We start from the raw sequence: 13144 nt of genomic DNA on the forward strand, positions 1-13144 counted from the left end.
GCCTGCCTCGCAACGCGTTTCAGGGCAGGCGGGGAGCGTTTCCCGCCGGCTGGTCTGGGTCTACGGCGTCCTCTCCCACCCAGTAGGCGTCCCAGCCTTCCTCTGGTGTCGCTGTGGCTCCGGTCATTCGGCGGTGAGGGGGCGGCGGCGGGTTAGGTGGTTTGGGGCTAGTTTTCGGGGTGGGTTTAGGCATACTGGTCGGCGGTCGGTTGGCGAAGCAATCTGCCGTCTTGTGCCCTAGTTTTCCACACCTCCCGCAGGGCCCCCGATTAAATTTCTTCTTTGGGTATGTGGGGCCGGCCGTCCCCACGTGTGATGTGGGTACCTTTTTGCAGGTGTTGTTCGTGTCTTCCGTAGTTGTCATGAGGAAGGTGCGGTGCGCGTGTTCTGCTTTCCCCGCGAGGTGGATCCACCCGTGTAGAGTTTCTGGGTCGTCGCGGTAGAGGGCCCATTGAAGTACGTCGCGGTTGAGCCCCCTTTTGAACATTTCCAGCAGGGTGGTCTCGGACCAGTCGTTGACCTTCCCCGCGAGCGCTTTGAACTCGAGGGCGTAGTCTGGGACAGTGCGTGTGCCCTGTTTAAGTCTTTGGAGTGCGCTTTTCGCCCTCACTTTGGCTAGTGGGTCCTCGAAGTAGCTTTTCATCTCATTGATGAAGGCGGGGAAGTTGGCGGGGGAGCTGGACTCGTACAGTTGGACATACCAGTCCGCCGCCCGGTCTTGTAGTTTGATCGCCACAGCAGCGATCTTGTCCGCTTCGGAGTCGTAGGAGTGTCCGTGCCTCCCCATGAACTCCCTGGCGTTCGTGATAAAGAACGACAGTTTCGCGGGGTTCCCATCAAAGAAGATGGGGAAGTCCTTTGGGGCCCGGGCGTTTTGTGCGCCCCTTCCTCTCGCTTCCTGGCCTGTGGTGTCGTCCGCCTGGGCCGTCTGTTGACCTTCATTTGGCCCGTGGGGGTTCGGCGCTTCGCTCGGGGTGTGGACCTGTGCGGGGACGTCGTTGGGCGGCACGGGGGGCATGAGCGACTGAAGCATGGTCCGGAGTTCCTTCAGTTGGGTCTCCATGGCCGCGAGTCTAGCTTGTGCGTCCTCGTCCGCGATCCGCGCCACCGCTGGGGCCGGTTCCGTCGGTGTGTCGGCGGGGGTGGGTTGCCGGTGGGGTTCAGTCTCTCTCGGCCGTTGGTCCGCTTCCTCCGCCGTCTGCTGGGTTGCTTCATCGTCCTCCCCCGTGCTTACCGCCGTTGGGCTGCCGCTCCACGCCTGTTGCTGGGGTGCGCTGTGGGGCGCAGGGTTCTCCGCTGGTCTCGGAAGGTATGTTGCTCCCTCCCGTGGCCGGGTTGCCTCCGTCGCCATCTCCCCTTGGGGTTGGAGCTGAGGCTCGGGTTGGGTCGGGTGGGCGTCCATGGCTCCGGGAGTCCGCGGTGCCTCTGGCCTCGATCGGTCCTCCTCTGCTTCTTGCCGTGCGGCTCGCCCCCCTTGTCCGCGTCGCGCCGGCCTCATCTTCCTGGTCCTCTCGCCGTCTACTCCTCCCGCGGCTCGTTGTCGTCCGGTGGGGCTCGGCGAGGCTGAGTTTATGACTCTCAGCTTTATGTCATGCGCTGCCTACCTCCGAGTAATACACAGACGCTGATTCCGTGAAACAGGCTCTGGTTTATTCGCAGTGTAGATACAGTATAGGAAAAAAGCTGAGAGTGACAGGAGCGCGCCGGTGCGGGGTTTAAATACCCCGCGCCGGTCAGCGCCCCCTCACTCGCGGCTACGTCACCCCCCTTTGTCCAACACGCTGTCCTGCCGGTAGGTGAGGGGTTGCGAGGCCCTGCTGGTGTTCCGGGATCGCCCATCATCGGTTTCCCATTCCTCCGGTGATTGCTGTCAGCTGGGCGATCTCCGTTGCGTTAGCGCTAACAGCTTGGGTGTGCCTCGCGATCCGTTTAGCCATTGTCTCTTGTCCTTCAGTCTTTGTAAGTTGATGGCTACTTATCTTGAGCCCCTTCCCCTGTTTCCTTGTTATTGTCATGTGTGCCATTGCGCTGATGTCTTCAGCTCAACGGCACTCATGACATCCTTTGAGTCAGTGTTGACTCCTGGCAATTGCATGGACTAGTCCCTGCAGTTTTCTTGGCAAGATTACAGACCTGGTTTGCCATTGCCTCCTTCCTAGGGCTGAGAGAAAGTGACTGGCCCAAGGTCACCCAGCTGGCTTTGTGCCTGAGGCAGGACTAGAACTCACAGTCTCCTAGTTTCTAGCCTGGTGCCTTAGCCACTACACCAAACTGGGTCTCAAACTCTTATTTATGCCCTCTTAATCTTGAGTTTTGTCTACTGCAGCATGGGATTCCCTTGGGGGCTTTCTGAAAATTACAGCACTCAAGTCAACAATCAAAACCTGGTTTCATCCCATCAAGCCCTTTACAGCATTCTCTATTTCAAGACTGCCTACTTCACCACATAATGCCTAGAGTCAACTGAGCACAGCATCCTGACAATGATGTCCTTACCTCACATTTGAACAGGGGCAGCATGATGTTTTCCAAGTAGCTTTCCAGCTGTGAACTGTCTCCAACTAATCACTGCATTTGGACAAGCATTTAATGGTTGGTCAACCATAAGATAGGTGGTTATTTTTTTTTACTCTCACAGGAAAAGCATGCTGAATGTTAAAGTCTTGAGTATTTAATAACTGAACAGCATATGGAGAAGGGAGGGCAGGGATGCAGGTGTTGTGGCATCCAGATTGACTGTCAGATAGACTATTCCTTAGAATGATTAATCGATTCCAGACCACTTAAGGATGATAAACTCAGACCCACTGCCCAATACCTTCAAAAGTTTGCAAGGTGCTACAGTCTTCTTACCCATGATCATGCCTATGCCTATTCTGCAGTGCACCAGTTGCTGTTTGTTTTGTATAACTAAATATATTCCTTCCAAATAAGGATCAAACAATTAGCACACAGAAGAACACACCAACAGCCACACCTCAAATCTGATAAACAGAATTGTTTTGTCTCCACTGTCCTTCTTCCCAGAGGAAGCCAGAGCCATTTACAAGGGGATAAAAATACTCTTAAATGAAACCAGCACAGTAAAAGAATATAATGAATATCTTCAGCATTGTTATCCAACAACTGATCTCAAACAGAGAAAATCCTGCCAAAAAACCAGAAACCAGGAAGCTGAAAGCCAAACAGATTGTTGGACATAACCAGATTTCCCACATATTATGAAATCTGTGAGGCTACCTGGGATATTCTCTCTGAAACTGACTACATCCATAACACCCTATAAGGTCAGTACACCTCCATCTTTTGCCAAATGTCAGTTATAGTCCCTCTCCCTGAAAGCACTGCAGACACCCCCTAAATGCTCTTCACAACATGCTCCTGTTAGTATGATCAAACTTCAAGTTTGCTGTTAGGTCAGCAAATGAAAAACTTTATCTGAAAGTTGTTGCAATCAGAGACAGCTGATCTACTTCTTCAAATACTTCACCAACATAGTAAAGCCAAAGTGATTGATAATTTACCAATGAATCTCAGTGCATCCTCCTCAGAGAATTTAGGGGTGTACATGAAATGGAAACCTGCCAAACAGTTGTGAGTGGGCTGCAGTTTTGCAGAACTGACACCTAAACCATTCTGGTTGTTCTCAGTTGCAGCCAGGGTAAGGCTGGTGTACCTTGCTCCTCTCTTCTTCTTCATGGCCTGTGCACTGGCCCACCCACTAACCTTCCTAGTGCCTTATCTTCCTTTTTTGCCAGTTAAGGAAAAGCTCATAGATAGTTGTGGCTATTCAAATGACCCACCCCATCTCCCGAACAACTGGTCTTCCCTTAGTCACTGATGTCCTTGCATTTTTCTCACTTTCTCCATTCCACTCAAAACTCTTCAGCTCAGAACACAAGTTTCAGTGTGTGTCTGCATCAAACACATGTTTCAACACAGAAATGGACTGCCTGAAATTAACTGTTCAACAGATGGAATGATTCATGCACAGAATACTTTGCATATCCATTACAGAAATGTATTGGAAAGGAAATCAGGACAAAATGCTTACCAAAGGTATAGATTCACATTCTAGTTATTTGTATGACCTGATCTGGATTCCCATATCAATATGCAAATATAAAGAATCCCTTGTGTAGAGCTTGACTCCAGATGACTACATGGCCACATCCATGCAGTTTACTGACCAAAATGCAGAAATGATTTATTCAGTGATATTTGTTTGATTTCCCAGTCTAATCTACAGGTCTGAGACTTCTTGGTAATCCCCCATCCAAGTACAAATCAGCTTTAATGCTGCTTAGCTTTTTTTCAAGATTAGCCATGATTGCTAGGAGTTAGTCCATAATTCCTAAGTAAACATATATTTGGAAATAAATGTTTTAAATCTGCTGCTTGCTAAATCATTTGACACAACATTGAAAGCAACTATAAATTTGGCCTAGGCAAATGTTTAATTACTGCCCTGATACATACAAAATGAAGACCACCTGCCACACAACAGTGTTTGGTGATGAGAAATGCATGTACCTTTATCTATTCTTCCTTCCTCCTTTTACACAGGCACCCCTGAAGCAAGTATAACTATTACAGTGTGCTGCTGACATCATGGCAAAGCTGGCTGCACATTTGCATACAGTTAAAACTGCAGAAAGCATTTTGTATTAAGTATGTTCATCATTCCCATTAGTGACATTAGTATAGTCACTAACCAATAGTAGTTCTAGGCATGAAAGCCGGCTGGGTGACCGTGGGCCAGTCACTCTCTCTCAGCCCAACTCACCTCACAGGGTTGTTGTTGTGGGGAAAATAGGAGGAGGAAGGAGTATTAGGTATGTTCGCCACCGTGAGTTATTTTAAAGGTGGGATAGAAAATAGATAGATAGATAGATAGATAGATAGTTTGGTTTCAAAACTGGAAGTGCAGATGACATGGATGCAAAGGATGATGATGATGCTAATAATAATTTATTAAACTTGTAGGCTGCCTGACTCTCAATGGCTCTGGGCAGCTCACAATAATCAAACAAAGAAATTACAATAAAATCAATAAAACGTAAGACATAAAACATAAAGATAAAAGATGGCAAGTGCAATGAAGTGAGGGGTCTCTCCCTCACCGAAGGCCTGGGTGAAGAGCCACGTTAGATGGAAGCAGTGAGGATACTTCTGATTACCTGACTTTGATTAGCAATCACCCGGCCTAAGATATGCAATTAATTGATTTAATTCCTAAACTAGAACATAACAACTGAAATAAATTTGTTTCTGTTTACAGTCTGCTCAGACATAATAGGGCCCAACTCAAAGAATTCAGAAAATTTCCACATATTTAAGAAAATGGCTTTGTTTATACAAAATGCTAAACATAATTTGGCTAACTTAACCCAAGTGCTATGCACAAATCTATTTCAAGAAGCCATGGTGTATCTTTGGTAACAAGCTACCATCTGAGAACAGGTTGGTTTATAAATCCTAGCTTCTTTTAATAATGGCTTGTTAGTGTATTTGTGCCTTGATTTTGTGTTCTACCTACTTCTTCTGGGAACTGGCAGAAGAAATCTAGACAAAAAACCATGGTTAACAAGCTATGACTATTTTGCTCTTCTTCAAGAGTGATTGTTTGTTCAGTAAATTATGGTTCAAATAAATTCTGGATTAGCGTTTGACCAAATTAAGCCACAACGTTGCATAACAGAAATATAACACATGGGAAACGATCACAATGGGAAGAACAAACTGGAGACAAATACATGAATATACTGGAAAAAGTAAATTAAAGGAGAAAGCAGCACTGAAAAAAGGTTTTGATTTTAAAAAGCCCCAACAGCAGAAGCATATAGGAATAAAAAGAATTCCAAGATTCACACTGAATTGTAGTAGCTATCTGTGCAAACTGTTTATAAATTATATGTAATAGTTAGAATGTTGTAATACCTATCATATACCAAACCATGAACTCCATATTCCCTCAGCTTCTTCCTGTTCTCTGGCTCATTTGCTTCATCCCCCCAGCAAAAGACAACTAAGCCACTAGATATGGCATGGTCAACATAGGATGGATTTTTCAGCAACTCTTCAGTATGTGCGTTAATACCCTGGAAAAGAAATATGAAGCGTTAAATACGTGTACCGGGGGATTGCAATGCAAGGATCAATTTGAATGCATCAGGAATGTTACACAGAAGGTGATTATGTTTATAAAGACATGGCAGTCATTACAGTACCCTTCTAGCATTTTGTTTACAGCAAAGAAATTGACATCTTTAGCAGGGGCTATGCAGCACTTCAGATCTGATCCAAAGAAAGTACTTCAGAACACACAAGCATTGCATTCATCTGCAACCCCCTGACGTAGGTGTGGGGGTGGCTGCTTTAAAGTGCTGCAGAGAGAGATTATGTTCACATTTCAAAATACCTTCTGGAGGTCAAAGCTGCTGTGCTACCTATGCCCATGAACTGGAAACAAAAAAAAAAAATTACCACCCAATCGTCTAGTTGTTTCATGACTTACTAGCAAATTTTCAAAGCGTGCGAAACTTGTAGCAATTGCTGTTGTACGGCATCTGAGATCCATGAGTTCTGGGTAAGTATCACATTTTCCTTGAGTTAGAAACAGTATGGGATATTTATTTTGTTTATGTCTGACCCTAGAAAATTAAAATAAGATAAAGTTTTGATATCTTCTGTATGGTTCTAGTAACAGATAACATTTTTCTTAAATAAATTTATTTAGAAAATTTAGAATTAATATCACTTAAGCATATGGAAATGACTGTGAAGTTCCTAAGTGTTAAAGTACTTACAAAATTAGAGAGGAGTAATGACCACCACCTAAGCCCTTTTTCTTTTTAAAAATAAAATCTACATTTTTAACAGCCCAAATAAAAAAGTCACAAGAGACTGGTGTCAGGCTGTGCCTGCAATCCAGTAAAGACACAGACACTAGCGCAGGCTTAGGTTCTGGCTTTATTGAAGAATAGAGTGCATGCCCTTTAAAATGCTGAGAGTGAGGGGAGTGCGCCAGAATGGGATTTAAATAGCCCGTGCCGGTCAGCGCTCCACCCCACCTTATTCCAGGTGCGTCCCACGAGTCCCACCGGTTTCGTCCCTGTCAGGTGAGAGGTCGTTAAGCCCCCCTGCACCCCAGGCATCGCCTCGATCACCTTCCTGAACGGTAATGATTCATTGCCGGGCGATCAGGCTCTTAATCCTTTGACAGCTCGGGCGCGCCTCTCTTGTTGTTTAGTCAATTGCTTGTTGGCAACTTTGTATCACTGTCTTCCGCGTCGCTGGTCTCGGTTGTTACTTAGTTTCCTGCACCTGTTGCTTTCCTTTGTGTTTCATAGTTGCCTTTGCCTTAATCCGCCAGGGACCCATTTCCCTGTATTGTCATGCAAGCAGTTGCGATGCCACAAGCATCGCAACGGTGATCATGACATACTGCCCCCCTTTAGGAAATCGCCGAGGGTTTGGAGGGATAGGTGGTATGGAAGTTGCGGATCAGGTCGGGAGCCTGGATGTCGCGGGCAGCGACCCACTCAGAGTGTGGGAAGTGTTTCCATTTGACTAGGTACTGGAGGGAGCCCCGCAGCTTGCGTGAGTCTAGTACCTCCTTGACCTCGAAGTGTTGCTGTCCATCTATCATCACTGGCGGGGGGCATGCGTGCGTGGGTGCCACCGGGAGGGGTCACTTGCCGGCTTAAGCAAGCTGCAGTGTAGCACCGGGTGCAGCCACTTTAAATTATGGGGCAGGTCCAAGTGCACCGTGACTGGGTTCACGATTTGTGACACCTGGAATAGCCCAATAAATTTGGGGGCCAGTTTCTTAGACGGTTGCGGTGATTTCATGAATCTGGTGGATAGGTAGACTAGGTCCCCTACCCAAAACGTTGATTGTTGGCGCCGGTGTTTGTCCACTTGCAGTTTGTATGCGGTTTGCGCCTCTTTAAGCGCATCCTTGATGACCGGCCAGGAATCTGCGAGTTTCGCACCCCAATCACAGGCGGCCACTGCTGGGGACGGGGGCTGGGGTAGCTCAGGGATGGGGATGAACTCCCGACCCAACACCACCCCAAAGGGGGTTTGTCCCGTGCTTTGATGTATCGCGTTGTTGTATGCGACCTCTGCAAACGGGAGTAGGTCCACCCAGTCGTCCTGGTGGTAGCTTATATAGGAACAGAGAAATTGCTCCAGTGTGGCATCAAGGATCTCTGTAGATCCATCTGTCTGGGGATGCCAGGAGGTTGACAGGGCTTGCTGGGTGCCTATCAGTTTCAAAAAAGCCCGCCAAAACCTCGAGGTAAATTGTGTGCCCCTATCGGTCACCAAGTGGGAGGGGCAGCCGTGGAGGCGGTACACATGTACCAGGAAAAGTTTCGCCAGCTGTTGTGCTGACGGGATCGAGGCGCAGGGGATGAAATGGGCTTGTTTTGAGAAGTAAGTCTTTGACTACCCAAATGACTGTTTTCTTTTGGCTAGGCGGTAAGTCCACAATGAAATCCATTGAGATTTCATCCCAAGGGCGGGAGGGTGCTGCATGAACATCTGTTGAAGGGCGTACTTGCCCATCGCACACACCGGGCAGGCCACATACATTTTGACGTCCTTCCTCATCAAGGACCACCAAAACTGTCGCCGAGTTAGGTGTAGGGTTTTCAGGAACCCGAAGCGGCCAGCCTGTTTGCTGTCATGCGATCTGCTAAGGATCATCGGTCTTTGTGAGTCAGGAACATATAACCTTCCCTCCGCCCATGCGAGGTCCTGTTCCATAGTTACTTTGTTAGGGTTGGCGAGGAGTCAGGGGTCAGATTTTATTGCTGTTATAAAATCTGCCCGTAGCCCACCTGGCATCTGTGGTTGCCTGCGCCTTGGGGCGGGTTGTGCCGGAGTCGTTTGCAGGGGGGGGGCAGGCTGTCCCCGAGCACGTCCCCAGGTGACAGCTGCCAGACCCAGCTGGGAGTCAGAGAGCACTGTCCCAACGGTGTCGAAGATAGGCTCCGCATCCTGGGGTAGTCGGGAAAGTGCATCTGCCAGGAAATTCTTTTTCCCTGGGATAAACTTCAGCTGGAATTTGAACCGGCTGAAGAACTGAGCCCAGTGTATCTGTTTGGGACTGAGGCGCCAGGGCGTATGGAGCGCCTCAAGATTGCGGTGGTCTGTCCAGACCTCAAAGGGGCAAGTCACCCCTTCCAAAAGGTTACGCCAAGCCTCCAGTGCTGCTTTAACTGCAAGGGCTTCCTTTTCCCACACGTGCCAGCGCCTCCGTCTCTGAAAATTTCCTAGAGAGATAGGCACATGGCTTCAGGATTCCAGTGGAATCCTTTTGCAGTAGGATGGCCCCAACTGAGAAGTCAGAGGCGTCCACCTGCACCACAAAAGGCCGTTCGGGGTCCGGGTGGGACAGGATTGGCTCCGCTGTGAACAGCGCTTTCAGCCTGTCAAAAGCGGTTTGACAGTCGGGAGTCCAATTAAGCACGGCCCCTGGGTTTTTGACCTTGCGCGTCTCCCCGACGCCTTTGGTCTTTAGTAAATCGGTTAAGGGCAGGGCAATTTCCGCGAACCCCCTCACGAAGGACCTATAGAAGTTCGCGAACCCAAGGAAGCTTTGAAGCTGGCGCCTGGTGTGTGGGCATTCCCAGCTCAAAAGTGCCTGAACCTTTGCGGGGTCCATCTCTATGCCCTTGTCAGAGATTCTGTACCCTAAGTAGTCCAAGCGTGACTTGTGGAATTCACATTTGGACAGCTTAGCGTAGAGTTTGGCTTTCTGGAGCTTAGTGAGAACTTGTCTCACTAATCTCTCATGTTTCCTCTGAGTCCTTGTGTAGACTAGGACATTGTCTAGGTAAACTAGTACGCCCTTCAACAGATGTTCATGCAGCACCTCGTTGATGAGTTGCATGAAGACCCCCGGGGCCCCTGCAAGACCGAAAGGCAGTACCTTGTACTGGAAGGAGCCCAAGGGACAGTTGAACGCCGTTTTCCACTCGTCCCCCTCCCTGATGCGAATTCTGTAGTACGCCTCGCAGAGGTCGAGTTTGGAAAACACCCTTCCCTTTGACAAGTGTACCAGCATGTCTTTTATGAGGGGAAGGGGGTATTTGTTGGATAGGGAGGCGGAATTTAATCCGCGGTAATCTGTGCAGAGTCTCAGGGTGCCGTCCTTCTTTTCTCGGAATAGGACGGGCGCTCCAACCGGCGAGTTTGTCGGTTCGATGAAGCCCCTGGAGAGGTTTTTGTCCAAAAATTCTCGCAGCACTGCCAATTCCCTCTGGGTCATGGGGTAGATTTTGGGCTTGGGTAATGGGACGTCCGGGAGCAGTTCGATTGCACAGTCCGTCTTGCGATGGGGGGGTAATTGGTCCGCCGCCTCCTCCCCAAAGACGTCCGCGAAGTCCATGTATTGCTCCGGCAGTCCTTCTGAGGGGGGGGGGCGTGGGTTTGGTCGACGATCTCTGCCCTCCCCACAGTTAGAGCGGAGGATTTCTCCTTTGTTGGTGCTTGGTAGACCCTGTCCTCGAACGTTATGGAGCGGGTCCTCCAATTTATGCAGGGGTTGTGGCGTGCTAGCCAGGGGATCCCCAGCACCACTATGGGCTTCCCCACCGGGGTTACCACAAAGTCTATGGACTCCCTGTGGGTGCCCATTTTCAGGGTGACCTTTTTTGTACCCTGGGTGGCCGGTCCCCCCCCCCCCCCGCTGTAGAGCCGTCAAGTTGTTGGAACACCAGCGGTTTAGGGAGGGGGGAGCAGGGCAGTTTTAGTGTGGTGACAATGTCTGGGTGGATTAGGTTTCTGGAGCACCCAGAGTCCACCAGAGCTTCGACCGCGATGGCTCTAGAGCCGTAAGTCAGTTCAATTTTTCCTGCCAGGATGGAGCAATCTTCACTCACCCTGGGGTTGTCGCGCCCCTCCTTTACCGCCTGCCCGGCGGCGCTGCTTAGGACAGGTGGGAGGCGTTTCCCGCCAGCTGTTCCTGGGCGTCAACCACATCCCCTGCGAGGTAGGTGTCCGCTTCCTCGTCTGGGGTCGCTAGCGCTCCTGTCAGCCGTCTGGGAGGGTTGGGTGGCTTGTGCGGCGCCTTCGGTGTTGGTCTGGGCGGGCGATCTGTCGTCCTATCCTTGAAGCATTCAGCTGCCTGGAGGCCCGTCTTCTCACACCTGGCACATTCCCTGCGGGCAAACCGCTGTTGTCGCTCTGCGTCCCAGGTCGGGCCCGACTGTGGGACTGGTCCTCTCCCGCTGGGAGGGGTTCTGTCGTTCGTGGTTGCTAGCATGAAGGTGCGCTGGGCGTGCTCAGCCTTTCTGGCCAGACAAATCCACCCGTGTAGGGAGTCTGGGTCGTCCCTATAGAGTGCCCATTGTAGCACCTCATGGTTGAGGCCATCCTTGAACATGTCGATCAAGGTGGCCTCAGACCATTCCGGGATTTTACCCGCTAGGACCTTGAACTCGAGAGCATAGTCTGCCACCGCTTTTTTCCCTTGGCGAAGACCTTTAAGGGTACTCTTGGCCCTTTCCTTTGCCAGGGGGTCTTCGAAGTATTGTTTGAGCGCGGCTAGGAAGTTGTGAAAAGTGGCCAGGGCTGGGGCTCTGGACTCCGACATCTGGATGTACCAGTCCGCACCCCTGCCTTTGAGTTTTGTGGCCACTGCCGAGATTTTGGACGCTTCCATCTCGAAGCAATGTCCATACTGGGCCATGTAGTTCCTGGCGTTCGTCAGGAAGAATGACAGGTTCGTGGGGTCTCCGTCAAACTTCACGGGGAAGTCCTTGGCGAATCCCCCAACTTGCGAGACCCCCACCTGTGGGTGGTTAGGGATGACCCCCACCGGGCTGGGACCATGAAGCCCTGCGAAAGAGTCCCGTGCTTGGCCCCTTCCTCTCGTGGTTGTCGATGGGGTGGGTAGGGTGCCCCAATCCCCTCTTGCCCCCTGTGCAGCAGCAGTCTTTGTGAGCTTGCTCACCACCGATGCCATGGCCTGGAGCATGTGTTCCAGGGCTTGTACCTTGGCTTCCAGGGCGCTGACCCTGTCTGGTATGACAGGGTCGTCCGTCCTCGGTGCTGCCAGTTGCTGCCCGATCGGCAGACCTGTGACTCCTTGCTCGGGCGTTTGGGGGTAGTGGAGTCTCCAGGTGGTGTAGGATGTCCCTGTCTGGGGTCCTGCTCTGCCGTCCCACGTGAAGAGTTGTTGGCCCCCGACTTCGTCTTCCGTCGGGGCTCTCCAGTCCAGGCTGGAGCTCCAGGTCTGGAACTGGGGTGCGGTGTGGGCAGGGAGGGAGCCCGTGTCCCATCTCGGGTGCACCGACTCTAGCAGCTGTTGGGTCTCCCCCTCTTGCGTTGCGTCCTTCACGCCTCCGGTGTGAAGCGCCGACTCCATGGCCGTCCCCGGTTCCGTCATCGCCAGTGTTTTCTCCCGCAGAAAATTTTTTTCCTGGTGGAGACTGGCAAGGTTCGTTTTTGAGACTCTCAGCTTTATGTCAGGCTCTGCCTGCGATCCAGTAAAGACACAGACGCTAGCATAGGCTTAGGTTCTGGCTTTATTGAGGAATAGAGTGCATGCCCTTTAAAACGCTGAGAGTGAGGGGAGCGCGCTGGAACCGGATTTAAATAGCCCGCGCCGGTCAGCGCTCCACCCCACCTTATTCCAGGTGCGTCCCACGAGTCCCACCAGTTTCGTCCCTGTCAGGTGAGAGGTCGTTAAGCCCCCCTGCGCCCCGGGCATCGCCTCGATCGCCTTCCTGAACGGTAATGATTCATTGCCGGGCGATCAGGCTCTTAATCCTTTGACAGCTCGGGTGCGCCTCTCTTGTTGTTTAGTCAATTGCTTGTTGGCAACTTTGTATCGCTGTCTTCCGCAGCGCCGGTCTCGGTTCTTACTTAGTTTCCTGCACCTGTTGCTTTCCTTTGTGTTTCATAGTTGCCTTTGCCTTAATCCGCCAGGGACCCATTTCCCTGTATTGTCATGCGAGCCGTTGCGATGTCACAAGCATCGCAACGGTGATCATGACAACTGGTGGCATTATAAAGTGAATATTTCAAAGAAAACTCCTGTCAAAGGTAATGTTTCCTACATGTATAACTTCACTGGATTTTGGTACTTTAATTTATTAGTATAAAAGAACTTTATAATCACACTTTT

General features: G+C 50.4%; 1 protein-coding gene across 4 annotated transcripts in view; it reads right to left on the reverse strand.

The window, feature by feature from the left end:
* Nucleotides 1-13144, reverse strand: part of GPCPD1 (glycerophosphocholine phosphodiesterase 1) — a 79147-nt gene that overhangs the window by 8648 nt on the left and 57355 nt on the right. For all 4 annotated transcript variants that reach the window (XM_063315925.1, XM_063315935.1, XM_063315953.1 and 1 more), the window contains 2 exons: nucleotides 6518-6653; nucleotides 5941-6101 (listed from right to left, as the gene is read on the reverse strand). In XM_063315925.1, coding sequence (XP_063171995.1) covers nucleotides 5941-6101; nucleotides 6518-6653 — 297 coding nt within the window. The remainder of the gene's footprint in view (nucleotides 1-5940; nucleotides 6102-6517; nucleotides 6654-13144) is intronic.

Source organism: Candoia aspera, chromosome 1 (genome assembly GCF_035149785.1).
Source record: "Candoia aspera isolate rCanAsp1 chromosome 1, rCanAsp1.hap2, whole genome shotgun sequence".
NCBI lineage: Eukaryota > Metazoa > Chordata > Lepidosauria > Squamata > Boidae > Candoia > Candoia aspera.